This window comes from Ceratotherium simum, chromosome 3 (genome assembly GCF_057802395.1).
Source record: "Ceratotherium simum simum isolate JZ-2026a chromosome 3, ASM5780239v1, whole genome shotgun sequence".
Taxonomy (NCBI): domain Eukaryota; kingdom Metazoa; phylum Chordata; class Mammalia; order Perissodactyla; family Rhinocerotidae; genus Ceratotherium; species Ceratotherium simum.
In genome coordinates this window covers 66,795,922-66,816,069 of record NC_141902.1, presented here as the reverse complement: position 1 = coordinate 66,816,069, position 20,148 = coordinate 66,795,922, and the positions used below count along the sequence as shown (strand labels likewise).

General features: G+C 54.6%; 1 protein-coding gene across 1 annotated transcript in view; it reads right to left on the bottom strand.

The window, feature by feature from the left end:
• Positions 1-20,148, bottom strand: part of CCDC33 (coiled-coil domain containing 33) — a 106,517-nt gene that overhangs the window by 43,228 nt on the left and 43,141 nt on the right. The window contains exons 7-11 of the mRNA XM_087428692.1: positions 16,722-16,813; positions 15,405-15,525; positions 9,116-9,245; positions 8,346-8,479; positions 7,320-7,391 (exon numbers count right to left, since the gene is read on the bottom strand). Coding sequence (XP_087284818.1) covers positions 7,320-7,391; positions 8,346-8,479; positions 9,116-9,245; positions 15,405-15,525; positions 16,722-16,813 — 549 coding nt within the window. The remainder of the gene's footprint in view (positions 1-7,319; positions 7,392-8,345; positions 8,480-9,115; positions 9,246-15,404; positions 15,526-16,721; positions 16,814-20,148) is intronic.

The following is a 20,148-nucleotide window of genomic DNA, read 5'->3' as shown; positions in this document are numbered from 1 at the left end:
ATTCTCAAGGCAACACGTGGTCCTGTGGTTGGTGAGGCATTTGGGATGAGCCTGCAGTATGGCTCTTGGTCCAGCCCTGCCCATCCTGGCCTGGGAGCTCAAAGGCAAGGAAGCAAGTCTTCACTTTCTGCATCTCCTCCACAGCCCCCAGCTCAGGGCAGCATATACTGGGGACTTCAGCAAGTCTGGCCTCTGGAGAGATGATTGTCTGTCTCTTCTCCATTTCTTCATTGTCTGAAAAACTGTTGTGAGACCAAATGTGGTGCTGGTGACGTTTATCTTCAGCACTTGACAAGGCCTCCTGACATCTTTATGGATGTGAATCTGGTGGAGCAGCTGTCATGAGGGGCGGGCGCAGAGAGATGGATTAGCAGGGTTTCTTTGTCCCCCTTCCCCCAGGAGCCCTGTCCTCATCCCTGATGAGTTCAGCATGTTTGTCAGCAACTCAGGTGAACAATACTAAGCACTCTCTTTACTGAGTGTCTGCAGGACACTGTGCTGGGCACTTACACGCTCCCTCATTCGGTTTTCACTATATTCCTGCTTGTAGGGGTCACAACCTCCTTCTATGGATGAGGAAAGTGAAACTCAGGGTGGCTAAGATCAAGTGGAATATCCAGGGTTCAAACCCAGATCTAAGGATGCATGCTTGTTAGCATACACTGCAGCACTGGAAGTGTCCTGACCACACCCACAGATAACCCGGAGCCTCGGGTCGGGGTGGAGGTAGGACTGTGAATGTGATGTGCAATGAAATCAGGGCCCAGAATGATCTCAAGCCCAGACAATGGGCTGAGGAGAAGAAGATGAAATACCCCAGGGAAGTGACACCCTGCCTACATTTAAAATAGAGCAGCAGAGGTTCAAGGTGAAAATGTGCTGCCTGACAAGGGCTCACATGCCAGATGGGATTTCCAGGCTCTAAATGGACACTGTGGCCTTGGTTAGTAAAAACAGTAAAGCAAATGATAGACTTTGGCTGCACCAAAGGGGAGAATGTGTTTGGAGAAAGGAGCTGATGGTCCTATTCTACCCACCAATGCTGATCCAGCCCCACAGTTTTGGGGGACATTTTAAGAGGAGCATTGTCAAGAGGAGATAACCATGAGGACGAGAAGCAGAAATGCAGTGTAACAAAGAGCAGTCAGAGGAAGGAGAGCTGGTTAGGCTGGAGATGCCATAATGAGTTTGCAAACACCCAGCAGGGCTGACATGGGCATGGGAGCTGACTTCTCTGGAGCCTTCTCTTTCTTTCTTCAGGAAGGAAAATGCAGGGCCGGAGGGAAGTGGAGAGAGGCAAGAGGAAGAGGTTTGCAAGGGAGCTCACAGAGGCTGGAGAGGGCTTCCTGGGAGGTAACGAGCTCCCTGTCATGAGGAGTGAGCAAGTAGAGTCTGTAGAACCCTATGTGTTGGAAGGAGTGTCAAACTACCTCCCTGAGGCGGGGAGCATGGGGAGAGTTACACGATAACTAAGAGACTATGGGGGAGCAATATTTGTCCCCAAGGCATGGAGGACTACTGAGAAGGGTTCAGGCATTGTGAAAAGCAGGAGGAGCCTCTTATGGTGGGATGGCAAGCCCTGCCCCAACACTGAGCATCCGTGAGCGAGGGGCCAGGCTGGCCTTGGAAAAGAACAGGCTCTCGCCTCTCATCCACCTGTCCCCAGCTTCCTCTGGCTGCCTGGGAAGATCTCTGAATTGGGCCTAGAACCCGAGCAGGTGGGGGAAAGGGTACCTGTGAGCAGGGGACAGATAGGCCTGTTGGTCTGTCTCCTGCCTTCTGGCCTGGGAGAGTGAGAGGCCAGGGAGGGTAGGGGGTTTGGGGAGTGGAGACAGGCAGGGATGTTGTAAGGTTGTGGGACAGGAAAGAGTCTCTTTCTCTGGATCCATCATCATCTTTATGGTAGTGTTTTCAGAGCTGGAGCCTTGGGGGTGGGGAGAGAACCTTCTAGAGGACAGAACAAGCCAAAGAGGCTGCTGTGCTATCCTGGACACTGGGCCTTCCAGGCAGCTGTGCTTGGTGAGGAAATGGAGGCAGGTTTGTGTTGGGGCTTCTCTGAAGGCCAGCCCAGGGCTGTCATGTGTGGCTTTCAAAAAAATCCATAAAAATTCATCAAAAGCCAGCATGATTCTGCCTGTCCCCTGCCCTCCCCTCCGCATTTGCTAAACAGCCACTTGTCCCCACTCTAGGCTGGTCTCCAGAGAGAGCTTTGTAACTAGTTTGAATAAAAATACCAGAGCAGCCCTTTGCATGGCATCAAAGACCCACCTTGCCCCTCCCTATGAGGGGAACAGGGAGCAGGGAGGGTCAGACGGGACAGTGGGAACTGCCCCTTCCTTCAGTGGGTGGCAGCAGGTACCACATCCTCCTCTCCTCAAATGCACCCTGCCTGTGCCAAAATCCAAGGAAGCCAGTGGGTTTCAGGTCCTCCAGCATCTCTTAGGGCTGTGGGATGAGGAGGGTGTGGCCACCCATCTGAGAGGCCCTACCTCTGCCCGGTGCCCTAGCATCCTGCCCGGGCAAGACTAGATCCCAAATCCCAGCCCCAAGAGCGGACATGTTGCTGAAGACCCAGATGACTGCATGGAATTGTCCCACCTCACAGGAGGGACAGTTCCAGGCAGGGAGGAAGGGACTGACACAATGAGCACCTACTGTGTACATGCCAGGCTACAATCCACATGGGTCAGCCGAGGGAAGCTGGTCAGTCGTGGGCCTCACTTAAAAGAGGCTGTCTGCAAGCTGGAGGGCACCCGGATGCTGTGGGATCTTGAAACCAGTTCATTAAAAGAAGCAGGCTGCTTAGCCCAGAGAAGCACAGACTCCTGGGGGATCGGATCATACTCTTCAAAGAGAAGAGGCCAACATCAGAGGGGCACTGGAGGAGACCAAAGGTTTATTCGTGTACGTATGTGTGGAGCAGCCAGAGGCTCACAGATCTTAGAACCTAAGGGACCTCCAAGACCCCACTGAATGCGCAATAAAGGGAAGTTTTCTGTGTCTATGCAGGTGTTTTTCTTTTTTTGTTTTCCTCATTTTATTTATTTATTTTTTTCCCCAAAGCCCCAGTAGATAGTTGTACGTCATAGTTGCACATCCTTCTAGTTGCCGTATGTGGGACGCGGCCTCAGCATGGCCGGAGAAGCAGTGCGTCAGTGCGCGCCCGGGATCCGAACCTGGGCTGCCAGCAGCGGAGCGCGCACACTTAACCACTAAGCCATGGGGCCAGCCCTATGCGGTGTTTTTCTAGTTTTTGTGTATCTATGTGTAGTTATACGTGTGTTCATCTACACACACAACTCCAGCTTAAGGCAAATCACTCCAAGCAGCAGGTGCCCATAGAGAATCCCACCAGAGGGAAAAAGCTTAACCCATCACCAACAGAACCAGCTTCAAGCACAATAGCCCGAACTAGGAGGCCACCCCCTCTTGCTGTTCACTGAGATAGCGTGCTGGACAGCTGACCCTGTGCCAGTGTCCCCAGAACCAGTACAGGAGGCTTGTCGGGGTTGCACTGCAGCCCCAGAGGGCAGAGCCAGGAGCCTGGGGCAGAGGAAGGGCCCTGGGAGGCAGAATGGGCTCAATGTGGGGTGGGCGTTTCTATCGGTTGTAGCTGAGCCATGAGATGGGCTGTTTCTAGGAGGTAGTGAGCTCCCTGTCATGGCAAGAAGAGGAGAAGCCGGGATGACGGTCCACGGTGGATGTTGTCAGGAGATTCCTGCCCAGGGTGGGCTGTTGAGAGACACCTCTGCAGTCTCTGCCTATTGGGAAATTCCACAATGCTCTTGTTCCTAGATCTCTGAGAATGGGTAATGTGCAAGCAGTGGGTGTGTGGAGACTGTATTCACCAAAATGTCAATTAACCAGGACGGCCTGTGCCCAAATTTCCTGGACGTGGAGGCCTGTGGGAAAGAGGTTGTGTCCTTAAGCAGGAGGTTCTCAAACAGGATATGCTTATGCGTCTCTCCTGAAGTATCTCCTCTCTGCAGCACGTCTGACCATGTGCACGAAATTGCCCCTAAGATGGAGTTGTTAGCCACATGGACGAAGGCCCCTGAAAGGCCCCTTATCACAAGCCCCACTGCAGCTGGAGTGTCCACAGGACTCAAAGATCACCAAGCTTCAGGCAGTGGCTCCTGGAGTTCTGAGCAGTGTTTGGTTTAAACAGTGGAAGGGTCCATGGTTCTGTTCCCAGGTCTGCCACTGCCCTCCCACAGGCTGGACTGCAGAGACGAAGGCCAGGTACCTCCCACCATGAATTAGCAGACGACGCCTTAGGTGGAACAATAAGATGGAAGGAACCTGGTCTCTTTGTTGTGGCAGCTTGGCTCATAACCTTACTCAGATACCACATCAAGTCTAAATAGCCTGTCACCTTGTCTGGGTTTCATCAGGCCTCTTATCACCAGCTGATATCTGCTCACGGATTGATTTGTTCATTGTCTGGTCCGCACTCTTTGCTCTCTAAGAATGCAAGCTTTATGAAGGCAGGGCCTTTTCTGTCTTCTTCAGTGTAAGATTCCTAAAACCCAGGACAGTATGTGCTGCATAGCACGTGCCCAGTAATTGTCTGCAGCCGCGTGGTGGACAATGGTGGGTGACAGTGAAGGCGATGGTGAAGGACAGAGCCGGGGATGGGCCCTTTGGACTTAGCTGCATTGCCATCTGACCTATTCCTCAATTCTCAACACTCTCCCACCACCCCTCAGGGAGAAGGAGGCCCAAGAGGCTCAGATGCTAGCAGAGAGCCATGTCCAATCCTGCTGACGGGGAATTCAAGGCAGATGGGCTCCCCGGTCGACGGCCCCTCCCTCTCCTCATTGCAATCCACGAGAGCAGCCAAAATTCTGGTCCTCGTCAAATATATGTGGAATAAAAGAAGGAATGGGTGGGTGCTACGGCTGCAAGAACCTTATGCTGAGTCCACCCACATTAGTACTTCATACTCAGGCCCCCAAATTGGACTTTGAGATTTTAGAATCAAAGCAAGTCAGTTATTGGCCAATTCTCAGAGAGTTTCACCAAGAAACAGTTTAGCCACAAAGAGATTTAGGTTCTGCGTGTGCCAGCACGGGTGTGAAAACGTCTGGTGTCAGTTTGCATGGGTGTGGGAGCATGTATGTATGCTTTAAATGTGTGCACCCTTGCAAAATGGTGTGTGTGTGCGTTGTGTGCACGTCTGTGCATATGTGACTGTGTCTGGGCATTTGAATGTGATTGTGTGAGTGTGTATGTGTAGAAGTGTGTGTACGAATTCTTGGCTGCAGAATCTGAATTTCCTCTAGTGCTATTTTCCTGTACACACCCAGTCTTGATCCCCTTTCTTTTCCTTTCTTCTCGGAAATCCATTACCGAATGTTTTTTTTACCCGCTGCAGGGGGAGGGGGCTGGGGAAAAGGGAAGCTAAAATCACAAGGCCCAGATCAAAACACTCAGCAGCTAAATGAATTCGGCAGCGTTTTCCCGCATGACTTGGAGGGATAATTTAGTGAGGCCGCCAGCTGGAAGGAAAGGGATTAATTCTGCACTTAGCACAGCTCCGGTGAATAATTCATCACTGAGACCTTTGTGCCCAGCCCCTGGGCAACTGGGGAAGTGTCCTGCCCACCTGCCTGTTGCCTGCCTGGGTTCCCCAGTGCCCCGACCAGGGGCACATGGCGCTCCCTTTGGTCCTCTGACACTCGTGCCCCAGTGAAGGGGCAGGAGGCAGGGGGGAGGTAAGGAAGGGGCTGGCAGTGGCCATTGGGAGACACCAGACCTCAAGAAGCGGCCATGGAGGGTTGAGCTCCAATCTGGGAAATTTGTGACATTTTTCTGCAAAGGACCCTGCTTCCCCTTTCTTGGGGTCTTTTGCTGCTTCTGTGTCCTCCCCTCTCAGGACCTCCCGGGTCCTGCACTTGGTTTGGTGCGGGGGTTGGGGAGGATGTCAGGGAGTATCCAAACACTCCCTCCCACCCAGGAATGAGAGGAATCTCCAGAGGGCAGTGCAGAACATTCCACATTGGGGTGTGCTAATGGGAGGTTTCAGGCACACACCACAGGCCTTGTGGGGAGACACTTTGGGGCTGGTACTTTCCCAGATAGACCCCACACGCCCCACACCATGGAACTCCCTGTGTTCTTCACAGGTAAGGTCACAGGGCCAAACACTACCCCAGAGCTGGTGGCTATTTTTCCTGGCATGGGAAGCTGGCAGGAGTGGGCTGACCCAGACATCAGCCCCCGTAGGCATCTCCTGGATTCACGGTCCTAAACTGCTCACGTCCCAGCTTCATGCCTGGCTCAGCATCACAGAGAGGAAAGCAGAAAACTTCCAGCAGGTGCCTGCTAGGTGCACTGGAGCCAAAGGACCAGGGTCCAATCTCGACTCAGAGCCCAGGTGTAGCTGGCTAGACAGAGAGAGCCCATCCACTGGGCAGGGCTCAGCCCCTGCTATCTTTCCACTTGGACCAACCCAGCTGCAGGAGGCAGGATTCCAAGAATGGGCCCCCAAGATTCCACACCCTAATCCCTGGAACCTGTGAATATGATGAGCCATCACTCCTGTGATTATGTGGCACAACTGACCTTAAGAAGGGGCGATCCTCAGGGGGCCTGACCTCATCACAGGAGCCCCTCTAAAAGCACAGTTTTCTCTGGTGGTTGACAGAGGAGGAAGTCAGCAGTTTTGAAGTGTGCGGGGGATTCGACATGCCTGTTGGCTTAAACACGGAGGAGGCCACTGTGAGAAGGAATGTGGGCGGGCTTTAGGGGCTGAAAGAGGCTCCCAGCTGACAGCCAGCAAGGAACCAGGGACCTCAGTCCTACAGCTGCAGGGGACTGAATTCCGACAAGATCCTAAATGAGCCTGGAGGTGCACTCTTCCCCAGAGCCTCCAGAAAGGATGGTGCCCCTGCCAACATCTTGATTTCAGCTATGCTCTGACAGACTGCCTACCTGTAGAAGTGTGAGCACATAAATGGTGTTGTTTTAAGCTGCTAAGTTTGTGGTAGTTCGTTACATGGCAACAGAAACGGATATCCTAGCTCACCCTTGTAGAACCTTGATCCCAGTGAGCCAGGCTTGGCTTGGGCTGGGTTAGAGACTGACTCCCAGGTCTGGGAGGCCCTCTGCTCTCAACTCTTCTCTTCCTAATCTCAGCTTTCTCTTTGGTTTTTTGAAGCCTCAAATGACCGTCAGACATTTTCACCCAAAGCAGCAGACCCCTCCTTCCAGAAGCCCCTGGCCCCAGCCCCCGAAAAAGACCAGCTATTATGAAGGAGGTTGGAACCCACTGAGGGGCTACAGGAGCTGGAACTTCTCCTGATCCACAGCCTTACCTCGGAGGAGAGCAGCTGGAAGGCGAGATCCACCGTGGGGGCCTCACCATTTATGGTTTTCAGCTTGGTGTCCTGGGGAGGGAAAAGGAACAATTGGACCACACTGGCCAGGGCAGCTTCTGCCTCTGCTCCACCCCCTGTCCTGGATTCCCCAGGAAGGTGTCTGCTGGGGGCTGTGCCTGGAGAGTGGGAGGGACGCGGGTGCTGGTCTCCTATCTCTGCTCACCCTCACCACCTCCACACCACTCTTCCCAACTCCACTGGAGACCTGATTGGTGCCTCCAGACTTGCCTCCTGGCAGAGTGGGGAAGCTCTCACTTGTTGAGGTCTATTACATCAGGATGGCCAGAAGTATTTTAGAGAAAAAGGTAGCATAGAAATAGACAATGATGATAATAATGTATTAATTCCTATTGAGAACTTATTCTGTTTTAAGTGCTTTGCAGGTATTTCCTCAAAAAATCTCACAGCAACCCTATGAGTAAAGTACTATTACTATGAACCCATTTTACAGACAAGGAAACTGAGTCACTGAAACTTTAAGTAATTTTCCCACGGTCATGTAAGCTGGTAAGTGGTGGAACCAGAATTTGGATCCAGACAGTCTGGTTCCAGAGCCTGGACTCTTGACTCTTGTTATGCAGAAAGATCGTGTACAGGCATATTGTTCCCATTTTAGAGATGGGCACTCTGAGGTTCAGGGAGGTTAAATAACTTGCCCCAGCTTCTACAGTGAGGACTAGGGCAAGTCAGGATTTGAATGCAGGTCTGGCTGGTTCAAGGCCTGAGCTCTTGCTGCCCTCCCCTGGGGCTGCCCTGCACTTCTCTCCAAGTTGCTCAGGGGCAATTTCATCAAAAGCCTAGATTTTTGGTGTTCAGAGGAGCTCCTCACACCCAAAAGTGGTCAGCTTCCCTAGTGGAGGCTGCTGGAGAAGCCAGACTCACCATGTTGGTGGGGCAAGATGGAGTGGGGCAGGCTAGGAGCAGGGGGCCCGCCATGGGCCTGGTCCAGGGTGGGGGACTTACAGTGATGGGGAGCCGCTCCACGCGTAGCCCATTCAGGCCTTTCCCTGTCAGCATCTTGCGGTACAAACGGCTCTTTAGCGGCAACACGGAGATGCCCAGGGGCTTGCTGAGCGTCCATGGCTCACTGCCTTTCACTGTGAGGGGAGGACCAGCTGGGGCTCCCACCAAAGCCCCCACTGCGGGCTTCTCGGATCCCAGCATTTGAGTCCCCACCCGGGCCCCATCCTTTGGTACCCAACATCTAGTTTTCCCATCCTCACCGTCCATCTGTTTCCTGCCTCCTGGCCTTTCCTTGCACAAATATCCTCCTTCTCCTCTCTCCTCAGGGCTTCCTGAGTTCAAGGCGAACTCTAAACATAGTTCTGTCTCTGGGTATTTATATGGATCTCTCTTGTCTCTGCCCCTTGGGGGCTTCACTCTTACAGTGTGAAACTAAGACTGTGGATCAGCTGGTCTCTGAATCCTGTCTCCCACCAGGATGTCAGCCCTGAGGGCTCCACTCCCACCCTCCTCACTGAGAGGCACATGGGGGCGGTGCAATAAAAATGCATGGATCTCGTACGGGAAGAGGGCCCACGTGTCCCGGCCCCTGCCACAGAGCTGCCTTTTGGACAAAGAAGCCAGCCAGGTCCTTCCTACCTGTCTATGTGCACTGGGAGGCTGCCTTGGTACCGGGCCCCTTAACCCATCCCTGCAGGATGGTCTGAACACCCTTTCATACATATGCCCTGATGCGTGGCTGCCCTGGCGCGGCACCAGTGGGCACTCACTTGAGGTCGAGGAGTAGTACTCCAGCACCAGGGCTGTGTCTTCTGAGAAGTTGGTGGCTCCATCTCGGCCTTGGAAGAGGAAGGACTGATTCCACAGGGGCAGCTCTGGGGGTCCCCCGGGCTTGGACAGCTGAAAGGAGAAGGTGGGAGCAGGTGGTGGGGCCACTGCTTCCCCCAAATCAAGGGATGTCTGGATATTTGGTTGTATGTATCTATATATGCCACATACGTTTGTCCCAATTATAAAAGCAACACACACTTAATGAATAAATTTTGGAAAATATGGAAAAGTAGAAAGGTGAAAAAAAATCACCTAAATTCCTACACTGAAGACAGTTCATAAGACTCTGTTCCTTTCTAGCTTTTTTCCTACACCTATTTTGTATAATTGTCATCCTAACATCCCACCTTTTTCATTTACTCTTAGAACCTCAGCCTACCCAGAGTCCTAGTGACACTTGTTAGCCACTACTTTAGTCGCTGCAGGACACTCTGTCATGTCCACATGCCCTGGTCTCCCCCTTCCCATTTTTCCTATATTACACTGCGTTGAATGTTCTTGGACACATATCTCTGTATCTCAAATTATTTCCTTAGTACAAGTACCCAGAATGGAATTGCTGAGTTAAAGGACGTGCGTATTTTAAGGCACTGGATTCATCGTGGGTAGACTGTTTTCCTAAGAGTTGCACCAGTGTTCAGACCCATGGCTGGTGGTGTCGTAGATGCCAAATTAGACACGACCTCCACCCTTGTCACAGCCTCTCTCTGCCTCACACAGGTTTCCCAGACCCTTGCAGAGCCCACAACAGGTCTTCATGGGGTATTTGGGGGACTTGATAGCAGGCGAAGCCAGCGGCTGGGGTACACCTGTAGGTAATATTTAAACAACGAAATAAGACAGCATTAACTATAGCCCCCTAATAAAGGGCTATATGAGACATTCCTGTGGGTGATCAGAAAAGCTGTCTTGAAGGAAGCAGGACCAGAGGAAGGGAGGAAGGAAGGTCTTCTCGGTGGGAAAATAGCTTAAGCAAAAATGTGGAGGTGGCACCAAGCGTGGCATGTGCAGAGGACACCTGGAGTGAGGAGGGACTCCAGGTGGAGGAGGCCCAGCATCTGCGAAGGCTGGAAGGGACACGGGGGCATCAGCCTGTAACACCCAGCTGGCAGCCCTGCACGGTCCCAACACACGGAGGGGCTGGGGGTCATCAGCGTAGACTCTCTGCCCCCAGCCAGGGGCTGTCAGCAACAGCGGCAGCCGCTCCCACCTCCCGCTCCCCTGCGGGAATCAGTCATCACTCAGAAAGGTCAGCACAAATGCACCACCAGCTCCTGGAACTGTTGATGCAGGATGGCAAAATATCAGTGCGGGTCCACCCCCGCCCCGTGGCGGCAGGGCCCTGATGCCTGTCACACTAATGTGCCTGCTCCTGTTCTCGGAGGCCCAGCCTGAGGCTCAGCTGTGTCTGCCCCTGCCCCTGGGGAGATGAGCTGCAGTCACTTTGGGGCCAGGGGGCCCTGAACACAGAGACAGTGACTGGGGTGACTGGGAGTGCTCCTGAGAGCAGGCTCTGGTGGCAGCTCAGGGACAGCCACTTGGCCACCAAGCCAGGCCACAGAAGCTGCTTCTGTGGCACTTGGGAGTGGCCTTTCAGGATTGATCCCCAAACCATGCCCATCCCAGAGCCACCCCATTCTCCTGGGCCGGAGGGGCATCCACATAGCCCGGGCCATCTGCCAGGCACGGGGCATTCAATGACTGACCTGTGAGTCAGTCCCCTGCTGCCCGATCCTTGCTCCTACCCTGGAAGAGGCGTATTTAATGGATGCTGGCTGTGCTCTCTGGGGCCTATTAATGCATCTAAATGGAGTCTACAAAGCAAGAAATGGTGTCTGCCTGCCCAGTAAGGACAGCTCCTTCCCCGAATCGTGTCCCAGGATGAGTCCCCCAGGACAGGTCCCTTCAAACCTAGAATTGGGGAGGGAGGGTCAGCCCCTCTTGTGTGTGTATGGGAGGAGGCAAGGAATCAAGGTTAAACCCCCTTCAGAGCCTGATGCCAGGGCCCTGGAGAAGGTGCTGGTGGCATGTGGGGGAGGGGCAGGGGCGGGGTGGGGGGGGAGGCCATTGCCCACAGATGCTGATGGGAAAGTCCTTGGTGGGCTGTGGAATTGAATGTGATTAACCCTCAGCTGTGATCTTCAGCAAAGCCATTAACCCTCAGCCACTGAGGCAGATCTGCCTTCCCTGGGGACACGGCCTTCATTACATGGGCCCATGGGCCCTCCTCCATTTCCCCCGCGGCGCACCACACCCACACCCACACCCACCACTGCCTGCTCTTCCCAGGTGTAGTGGTGGCATCCTGGGAAGAGTACTGCCAGCAGCTGATGCTGGGTGTGGCCTCGAAGGAGTTAGGACCCCTTGGCTCTGGGCCCAGGTCTGCCTCAACCTCACTGTGTGGCCTTCGGCAAGCCCATTCCTCTCTCTGGGACCTGGCTTTGTCATTGTCCTATGGGAAAATGTCTTATGCTCCATGCTTTGAAAGGCTGTAGTGAGGACTGAAGGAGACAATGGATATTCTGCTGTGAAGGTGGAAGTTCACTTCACTTGAACTCAGCAAATGTTGACTGGGGGCTTTTCCATGCTGGATGCCTCTCGGGTGCTGCAGGGCCTGTGGGGGAGCTGGAGCCAGCCCCCGCTCGCCTCTGGAGCTCATCATCTTCCAAGGGAATAGGACACACACACACACACACACACACACACACACACACACACACACATACCTGTGACCCATGCAGAGGCCTAAGCAAGTTGTGAGTTTTGGGAGATGGGATGCCTGGGGAGAAAGCTATCACTTGTGACCTGGGGAAGGGGGGACCTGAGGGATCGTGCAGTAGGTAAGAAGCCGGAAGGCCACTCCAGGCTGAGGGGGAGGTGAGAGAGGACAGGATGGGTGTGCAGAACAGCCAGTCATCCAGCAGAGCTAGAGAAAGCCTGTGTGAGGTGGAACAGTGAGCCAGGCGGCTGGAGGAGACAAGGCCTGTGTACCTGGCTGACAGTGAGGGCTTCGTCCTGTTGGTGATAAGGACGAGGGGTCCAGGGGAAGGGCCTAGCCCTGGGTCGGGGGATGCTGCAGCTACTTCTCACAGGATGGATGAGAGGGGCCCGAATGGAAGCTGCTGCAGTGGTGCAGGCGGGAGAAGATGAGGCCAGCCTTGGGGCAGGGTCTGTAGCATGGAAGGGGCCCCAGGAGAGCTCAGGTACAGACTGGCTGTGGGGGCTGAGACAGGAGGAGATGACAGTGGGCCCAGACAACTTTTTTCACCACTGCTCTGTTTCACCGGCCAGGAGCTCTGCCTTAGCTCTGTAGGAGGCCAGGCCAACAGGAGCAGACTGTTGGACAAAGGCCTCCTCAAAGGTGCCGGGTGCGGGGTTCCGGGTAGGAGTAACTCCTAAGTTCCACGCTGTATCGGGTCCTGCAGGCTGGGTCAGGTCAAGCCCCATGGCCCACCAACCTCTTAACCCATCACAGTGCAGGTTTTGCCATCACCAGGCTCCGAGAGGGGTGAGGGCATCCTACCCTTCAACCATTCCCCTCCCTCCTCCCAGCCAACAGAACCCACTTTGGTCCAAGGGGTCCCCTCCTCCACACCTGCTTGCATTAGCTACGTGCAAGGTGATGCCACACCCCTCCTCGGTGATTGGCTGAGAGAAGTGCATGTGACCCAATTCTGGCCAATGAGGCGAGAGAGGAGGTCTGCAGAGGGGCGGATGGGGAGATTCCCAGTTCCTCACAAAAACCACGTGCAAGAAGGGGAGGGTCCGTCTTCCTCTGGTCTTGGTCACGTCTGGACTGAGTGTCCAGAACATTTTGCCTTCAGGAGCTGTTGGCCAGCTGAAGACACCAATTCAGGGATGTTGGACAGATGTTGAGTCCTTGAGGAAGCTGCTGAGCTGGCGCATCAATTAATTCTGGCAGCATCCTACATGAGGACCCCTTGTGATGTGTGACAATAAACATCCGTAGAGTTTAAGTTGATGCGAGTTGGCGTTTCTGCTACTTGTAGGCAAATGTAACAAGGGCAAAGGCAAGGCCGGCCTCAGAGGGGCATTTGGCACTGGGGGAGAGGCAGCTCCAAAAGGGATGGAACCCACTGAGCTTCCACCCTGGCCTTAGACGCTTTGCAGGGGTTATCCCCTTAAGTTCTCCTAACAGCCCAGTAAGGTAGGAATGAGGAATCGGAGAACTTGAGAAGCTCGCCAAAGGTCACACAGCTAGTTAAGTCACAGAGCAGAGGTCAAACCCAGGTCTGCCAGGCCCTCAGATCGCTGCCCACAGTGCTTGGGCATGGGAATCAAGGGACCCCAGGGTGTCAGAGAGGCAGGTCCCAGAAATCACCGAGTCCAACCCCACTCCCTCGACTGAGATGAGGGGACTGAAGTTCACAGGATGGGGCAGGGGTCTGTGTGAGCTCTGAGCCCAGGGCTGCTGACTGGTGCACCTTCCACCCTGGTCACTCCCTCCTTCTCCCCACCTTGTACCACAGAAGCCTGCCCCTGTCCTCTCACTGCTGGCACCTGGGCACCTCTGTGCCGGCTGCCAGTGAGTCCTCAACCTGGCCCAACTGCCATGGTGCTGGGTGACCTTCAGCAAGTGTCTTGCCATCGCTGGACCCCTGGCCTCGAGTCCCACACCTGCAAGAGGCACTGGGCGTAAGTCTCTGTGGCGAGGGGCACCTCCCCCACCCAGACTAGTTAGGCAGCAAAGGCAGCCAGAGAGGGCCTGGGGGTGGGAAGGGGGCTCCCTCATTAAAGCAGCCAGCGCCTGCTGCCCCTCGGGACTGCCTGCTGATAGGTTCATAATTTTCTGGGCAAATGCGGGGCCATGGATGAGATGACTCTGGGGAAATCAGGCTGAGGATTGGTTTGAGTTTGAAGCCTCTGTCCCTGGGGTCCCCCCTTCATCCCACCCCTCCCTGCCACCATCACTCTTGTCCGTGTCTGAGCCTTCTTCAAATGTCTTTGCCTTTAAGTGAAGGCTGGGGCTCTGAAGGGGTGCCTCATTCTATATTTGCCATGCCAGACATGAACATTGGTGGGAAGACAACAGGAAGGACTTCCCAGACACCCTTGTCTTCTTTAAGGCCCCTGGGAATGTTGGGACCATCATATGGGGCAAGCTCCCACTGAAGTGCAGACTATGGGAAGAGATTAATCTGGCCATTCTGCTGGACCCAGCCATGATCTGCACCCCCTCCCCAACATATTCAAACACACTACCCTCCTCTCCGCCCTCCTGCGCATCCACACCTATACTCTTGTTGTTCTCACTCGCCCTGCACCAACCCTTCCTATTAAAAACTCAGTAGTCCTGTGTCTGGATGCCCGCCCTAATCACCCAGGCTTCACATCCCCCTCACCTCTGACTGAAAAAATGTTTTATTATGGTAAAATATACATAACATAAAATTTACCATTTTAACCTTTTTTTTTTTTTTTTTGGTGAGGAAGATTAGCCCTGACCTAACATCTGTTGCCAATTCTCCTCTTTTTGCTGTGGAAGATTGGCCCTGGGCTAACATCTGTGCCCAGCTTCTTCTACTTTATATGTGGGATGCCTGCCACAGCATGGCTTGATAAGCGGTGCGTATGTCCGCACCCGGGATCCGAACCTGTGAACTCCGGGCTGGCAAAGTGGAGGGCACAAACTTAACCACTGCGCCACCAGGCCAGCCCCCATTTTAACCATTTGTAAGTGTACAATTCAATGGCATTACGTACATTCACAACGTTGAGTAATCATCACCACCATCCATCTCCAGAACTTTTTCATCATCCCAAATAGAAACTCTGTACCCATCAAACAATAACTCCCTACTCTCCTCTCCCCCAGCCCCTGGCAACCACCATTCCACTTTCTGTCTCTGTGAGTTTGCCTAGTCTAGGTACCACATGTAAGTGGAATCATACAGTATTTGTCCTTCTGTGTCTTCTCTCCTCTGATTTCTACAGCTCTAACTGTCCTGGTTTGTCATTAGATTAAATGTTATCTTATGTTGGTGTTTAACTTTCTCACACGTGACTCCTTTCTTCCGCAGACAGAGAGGTCCTGAGGGCAGCTTCTCCCCAACACAGACATGCATGGCCCTGGGTACACAGCAGGATTCAGTAAATGCCTACTCAACAGTCACGTGAACAGCCGACTGACTGACTGAACGACGGAAGGGGTGGGTGAGTTACCAGAGGTATGAACCAGCGAGAGGGTGAATGAGGGAAGGAGCATACCTGAGGGCACCCGTTCTGGCTGACCCGAGGAACATCAAAGTTCATCACGGATGGGATAGGGAAGGAGAGTGGGGTGATGGGCAGCCCCAGGGAGGCCAGGTCCTGGTTTATCTGGCTGACCCTGGGGAGGCAAGGAGACAGGGGTCAGCACAGGAGTGCTACGGGTGTCACTTGGCTCTGTGCCCAAAGCTGGCAGCCAAGGGCTCCCACATGGACTCTGGATGGATGTGAGAGAGGAGAGTGCAGTGGCCCACCTGGTTCAGGCCTGGACACCTGGACAGGTGATGGACCCTGGTCTTTCTGGTCCCTGGCCCAAGCCTTGGGAAAGCTCATCTTCGTCAGGAGATGGGCTGTAGCTCCCAGGTTCCCTTCCCCAAGACTCACTGTGGCCTTGGCCACATCTGAAGGCCTCAGCTGCCCCATCTTTAAAATGGGCCTTGCATCCCTGCCTCACCTTTGGAAGAATTGAAAGAATCCCACTTTAGGCTTGGGGGGCATGGAGGCTGCAGGGGCAGGATTCAGTGTGTGTGTGTGTGTGTGTGTGCACTGAGCTCATAGGAGGGCTGGGAGTGAGTACATCAGTCATCTTCACTCCTCCAACAAGCAAGGAGGGTTCACAGCTCATCAAAAGTCAACAGGTGGTACACGAGTCAGGAAGTCCTCTTGGGCCGTCATGAGTCAGTGGAAGTGACAAAGGCAGACAGCTGACCCCAGGAGGTAGTGCTGTTACCGAGGGCACATGTCCACTGGGGAACTCACTGCACTGTGCAGCCTCCAGTGGCCAAACTAGCCTGAATCCCCTCCTGAGGATTGCGAATCCACCAAACCCAGAAAGAGATCTGGGGAGGAAGGGGATGAGCCAGGGCTGGGGCCAGGGAGACCTCCAGGAGGAGGAGGGAGGGGACTCCTGGGCAGGGCTAAAGGCCATGAAGTTCTGAGATGACCCCTAGGCTGCCTCCTTTGGAGACAACCATGGGTTGGAGTCTTGGCCCTGAACTAGAGCAGGAGTGGGGACTGTGGATGTGATGGGCGTGAGATGGGGAGGCAGGTTTGGAGGGGCTGAGACCCCCTCTCCTCCTCCACACAGTGGCTCCCCTCCCAGCCTGCTCTCAGGAGAGGTCTGAGCTGCCCCTTTCCAGGGGCTATGGGCAGCTTCCTAAGACCTCAGACCCGGTGGGGAGGTTTGAAGGGCCTTGGGGACGGGCAGGTCTCTATGGCTCCTAGAATCACAGCCTGTGGTGGCAATGACAGCCTTCCCCCTCCTTGTCCTCTGCCTTCCCCTCCCCCCTTGCCCATACCCACCCGGGCCCCACTCACTTAAAATCCTTGTAGTTGGGAACCACCCGGGCAATGACCACCATGGGGTTGGGGTTGTTGACTAGGGGCTCGTTGACTCCTCGCAGAAAGACCTGGGGAAGAGAGGAGGCAGGTGAGCCACAGGTGGCCCTCTCAGGGACATGGCCAGCTGGCCTGTCATCTTTCTCCCCAACAACGGGCTCGTCCCTGCCTCCACACCTCTGCACCTCTCCCGCCTGCTCGTGCCCCACTTGGGTCTCTCTCTACTCAGGCTGCCCTGCTGCAGGCCCTGGGCTAGGCAGGGAAGGCAGGGGGAGAAGACACGGGTTCCACACCCACACACCTCCACTGCCATCCCAAGTAACTCCTGACCTGGCTCCCGGCCCTCACCCCTTACTTGCCAGTGGGCTCCTAGTCTCCACTCAGTCCTCACCCCAACCCCCCCAGCTGTGATTCCTGTGGCTCCTTTTACTTCTCTGACCCCTCGCAGGCCTCTGCTTCTCCTCCTGCCCCAAATCCACCCCCTTTCCCAGACAACTGGATACCCAGTGGCAAAAACTGCCTCCTTAAAAATGAATTGGATCATGTCATTCCCCTGCTTGAGGCCCTGCAATGACCACCCCCACCACCTTCCCGCCCTTGGAATGAATTCCATAATCCTTACCATGACAGCCAAAGCCTGCAGGCATTGGCCCGTTGCCCCTCGGCCCACATCTCCTGCCAGCCCCCAGTCCTCCTCTTTTTGCTCCAGCCTTTTTCTTCTCACCCCTCCAACATGCCCCACTTCTTCTGCCTCAGGATCTTTGTACATGCTGATCCCTCTGCCTAGACTCCCCACCCCCACCCCATTCCCACCCCCACCAACTCAGTGGCTGGCTCCTTCTCTTCCTTTAGAGCTTAAATGTCACCACCTCTGAGAGGCGTTTTCTGACCACTCTTTCTTTCAGCCCCTCGATTGCCTCTTCCATAGCATCATCATAGCTTGTGTTTAATCTAATTGCTTTCTTGTTGATTTTCTGTCCATTTGACTAGAACCATTTGTCCACAGGGGCAGGGACCATGTCCATCTGTATTCCCAGCTTCTAGCAAAAAGCTGGCACAAAGTAGGAGTTCAATATATGTTTGTGGGATAAATGAGTGCTGTATTCATGGAGAAGAAAAGAGAAGAGAAGAGGAGGGAGAGGTTGACTGTGTTTATGAGTGAGAGAGAGACAGAGAACCACAGAGACCTGGGACGGGAGGGAGAGGACACAGGCAGTGGCCTCAGGGAGGGGCGGGGTTGAGCTGCTCTTGGAGGATCGGTGGGATCCTAATTATGTGGTGCTGTTGGGAAGAAAAGCAGGAAGGGGGCAGGAAGGGGAAGGGTCTTGGGACACCGCCGAGGGGCATGACACAGGCAGCCCTCGGGATGGGAAGAGGCCCCTGCCAGGTCTACTCTAGCTGTGTCACTGTGTCACCGTGGCCAGTCCCTGCTCCACTCTGGGCCTCAGCTTCCCAACTTGTACACTGAGGGGTTGGACCATACTCTCCCTGGTCCTTCTAGCTCTGACCTTCAATGGGAGGAGAAGACCTGGGAGTAGGGGCTTGCTCTGGATCCCTCTCCCTTTTCTCCTCCCCACCAGCACCACCACCTTAGCCCCTCTGCCAGGACCCATCTCAGCCAGTCGCCGGCTAACTCCACACAGGCATAAGCTGATAAGGGCTTAACATAGTGCTTAGGGCCTTTCAGCTCTCCTTGGGGCCTCTGGAGACTGAATCCCTTTACCAAAGGCAAAGGACTGGAGTCTCAACGGTGGCATTTCAATCTCTGGATGGGGGTGGGGGTCGGGGCCTGAGAGATTTCACTAGAACCCTACTGCTCACAGGGACTCCAACAGGTGTAAGGGCTGGGAGGGGGGTGTCTGAGAGTGGGGGGACTAATTTACAACCGTTCTGTGCTGAATGGTCAGGTGTGAATGAGACAGCTGCCTAAGCACACCTGCTCATGACAGCCTGGGGAGGAGCGGAGCAATTTCTTCTCCCGCTGTGCCATCAGGAGCAGACAGGGAAGACATCTGTGCTGGGGAAGGGGAGGTGGCGGGGGGGCTGGACGGCGGTGGGGCTGGACGGCAGAGGGGCCGAGACTCTAAGGGGTGAGTCAGAGGGTTGGGGTGGGAGTAGGGCAGAACCACAGCGGGCCCTTTGCAGGCCAAGGTTTTGCCTGGGTCTTGGGGGTGTGGCTTCCTCCCTATGAGGTGTGACCTGGGGACAGCAAGGCCAGGCTGTTGTCACTCTTCCTTGTTGTGTGTGTGTGTGAGAGAGAGAGAGAGAGAGAGAGCAAGCTGCTGGCCATCCTCAGGAAAGGGCATGATGGAAGAGACTGGGGGGTGGGAACAGAGGGCACCTGTAGGTCTAACACATGCTGGCATCCAAGGGGTGGCTGTGGGGAAGCAGAGATGTGGGTTAGGAGCTCTGGGCTCCCACACCAGGCTCCTCCTGGGGCTCAGTGTCCCTAGCTGTCAAATGGGACTAAAGAACACTTCTCGTCCTGCCAGCTCACTGTGCTATGGGGCAGATCAGATCAGCCATGTCGGGGCAGGGGAAGCCTGGAGCTTGCGCCTCCTGGCTCCACCCTGATCATGCTCAGGCCATGGCTGGATTTGAGTCTGTCACCCCTGGGCAGTTTGAAGTCTAGGGGAAAGGCAGAGGGGCCAGGTCCCTGGACCACATCTTCCTGGAGCATCACCAGTCCTCCTGAGGCTGCTGAAAGGCCTAGGGTTAGAAGACAATGGAGGGGATTGGGGGTGGGGGGCATATGTGGAAGCTAGGCCCAAGCTGGGCCTGGCCCTGGCCTGGCTAATGGAAGAGGTTCTATAAACAGATGCTGAATGAATGAATACCTAATTGGAAGACCAGCCAAACCTCTTCAGAAACAGAACTCAAGGAAAGGTGGGGAGGCCCTAAAATTCTCCCTTGGGGGATGTGGGCCCGAGGTCAGGGGTCACCACACCAGGAGGGACAGAGCAGAAGAGAAAAGAGCCAGGGAATGTGGGCCAAGGTGGGGGCTATTCCTCCCTCATGAGATTCAGAAAGACATAAGGTTTCGGGAAACTTCTGTCCCTGCAGCACTCCCTGTGTGGTGTGTGAGGAGCAGAGCGAGGGAGGACAAGGTTAGGGCAAGGCAGTGTGCCTGGAAAGTGCTGGAAAAGATTAGGTAGGCATCATCAATCACCTTCATCTCCATCCACATCATCCCTGCCGTCCCAAGGCTTGTTCTTCACAAACTGCTTCGACTATTCTTGAAAGGCCTGGTTGCTTTTTCCCTTCTTGATTTCTTCCCCAGACACCCCTGCCCCACACCGTCAGGCCAGCCAGGGCAGCCAAGGGCAGGGCCTGGGGCCTTCTCTGCACTTGGCCCCTTCCCGCCCCACCCTGCCCTGAGGGCCCCAGTCCTGGCACCTCCAGAGCT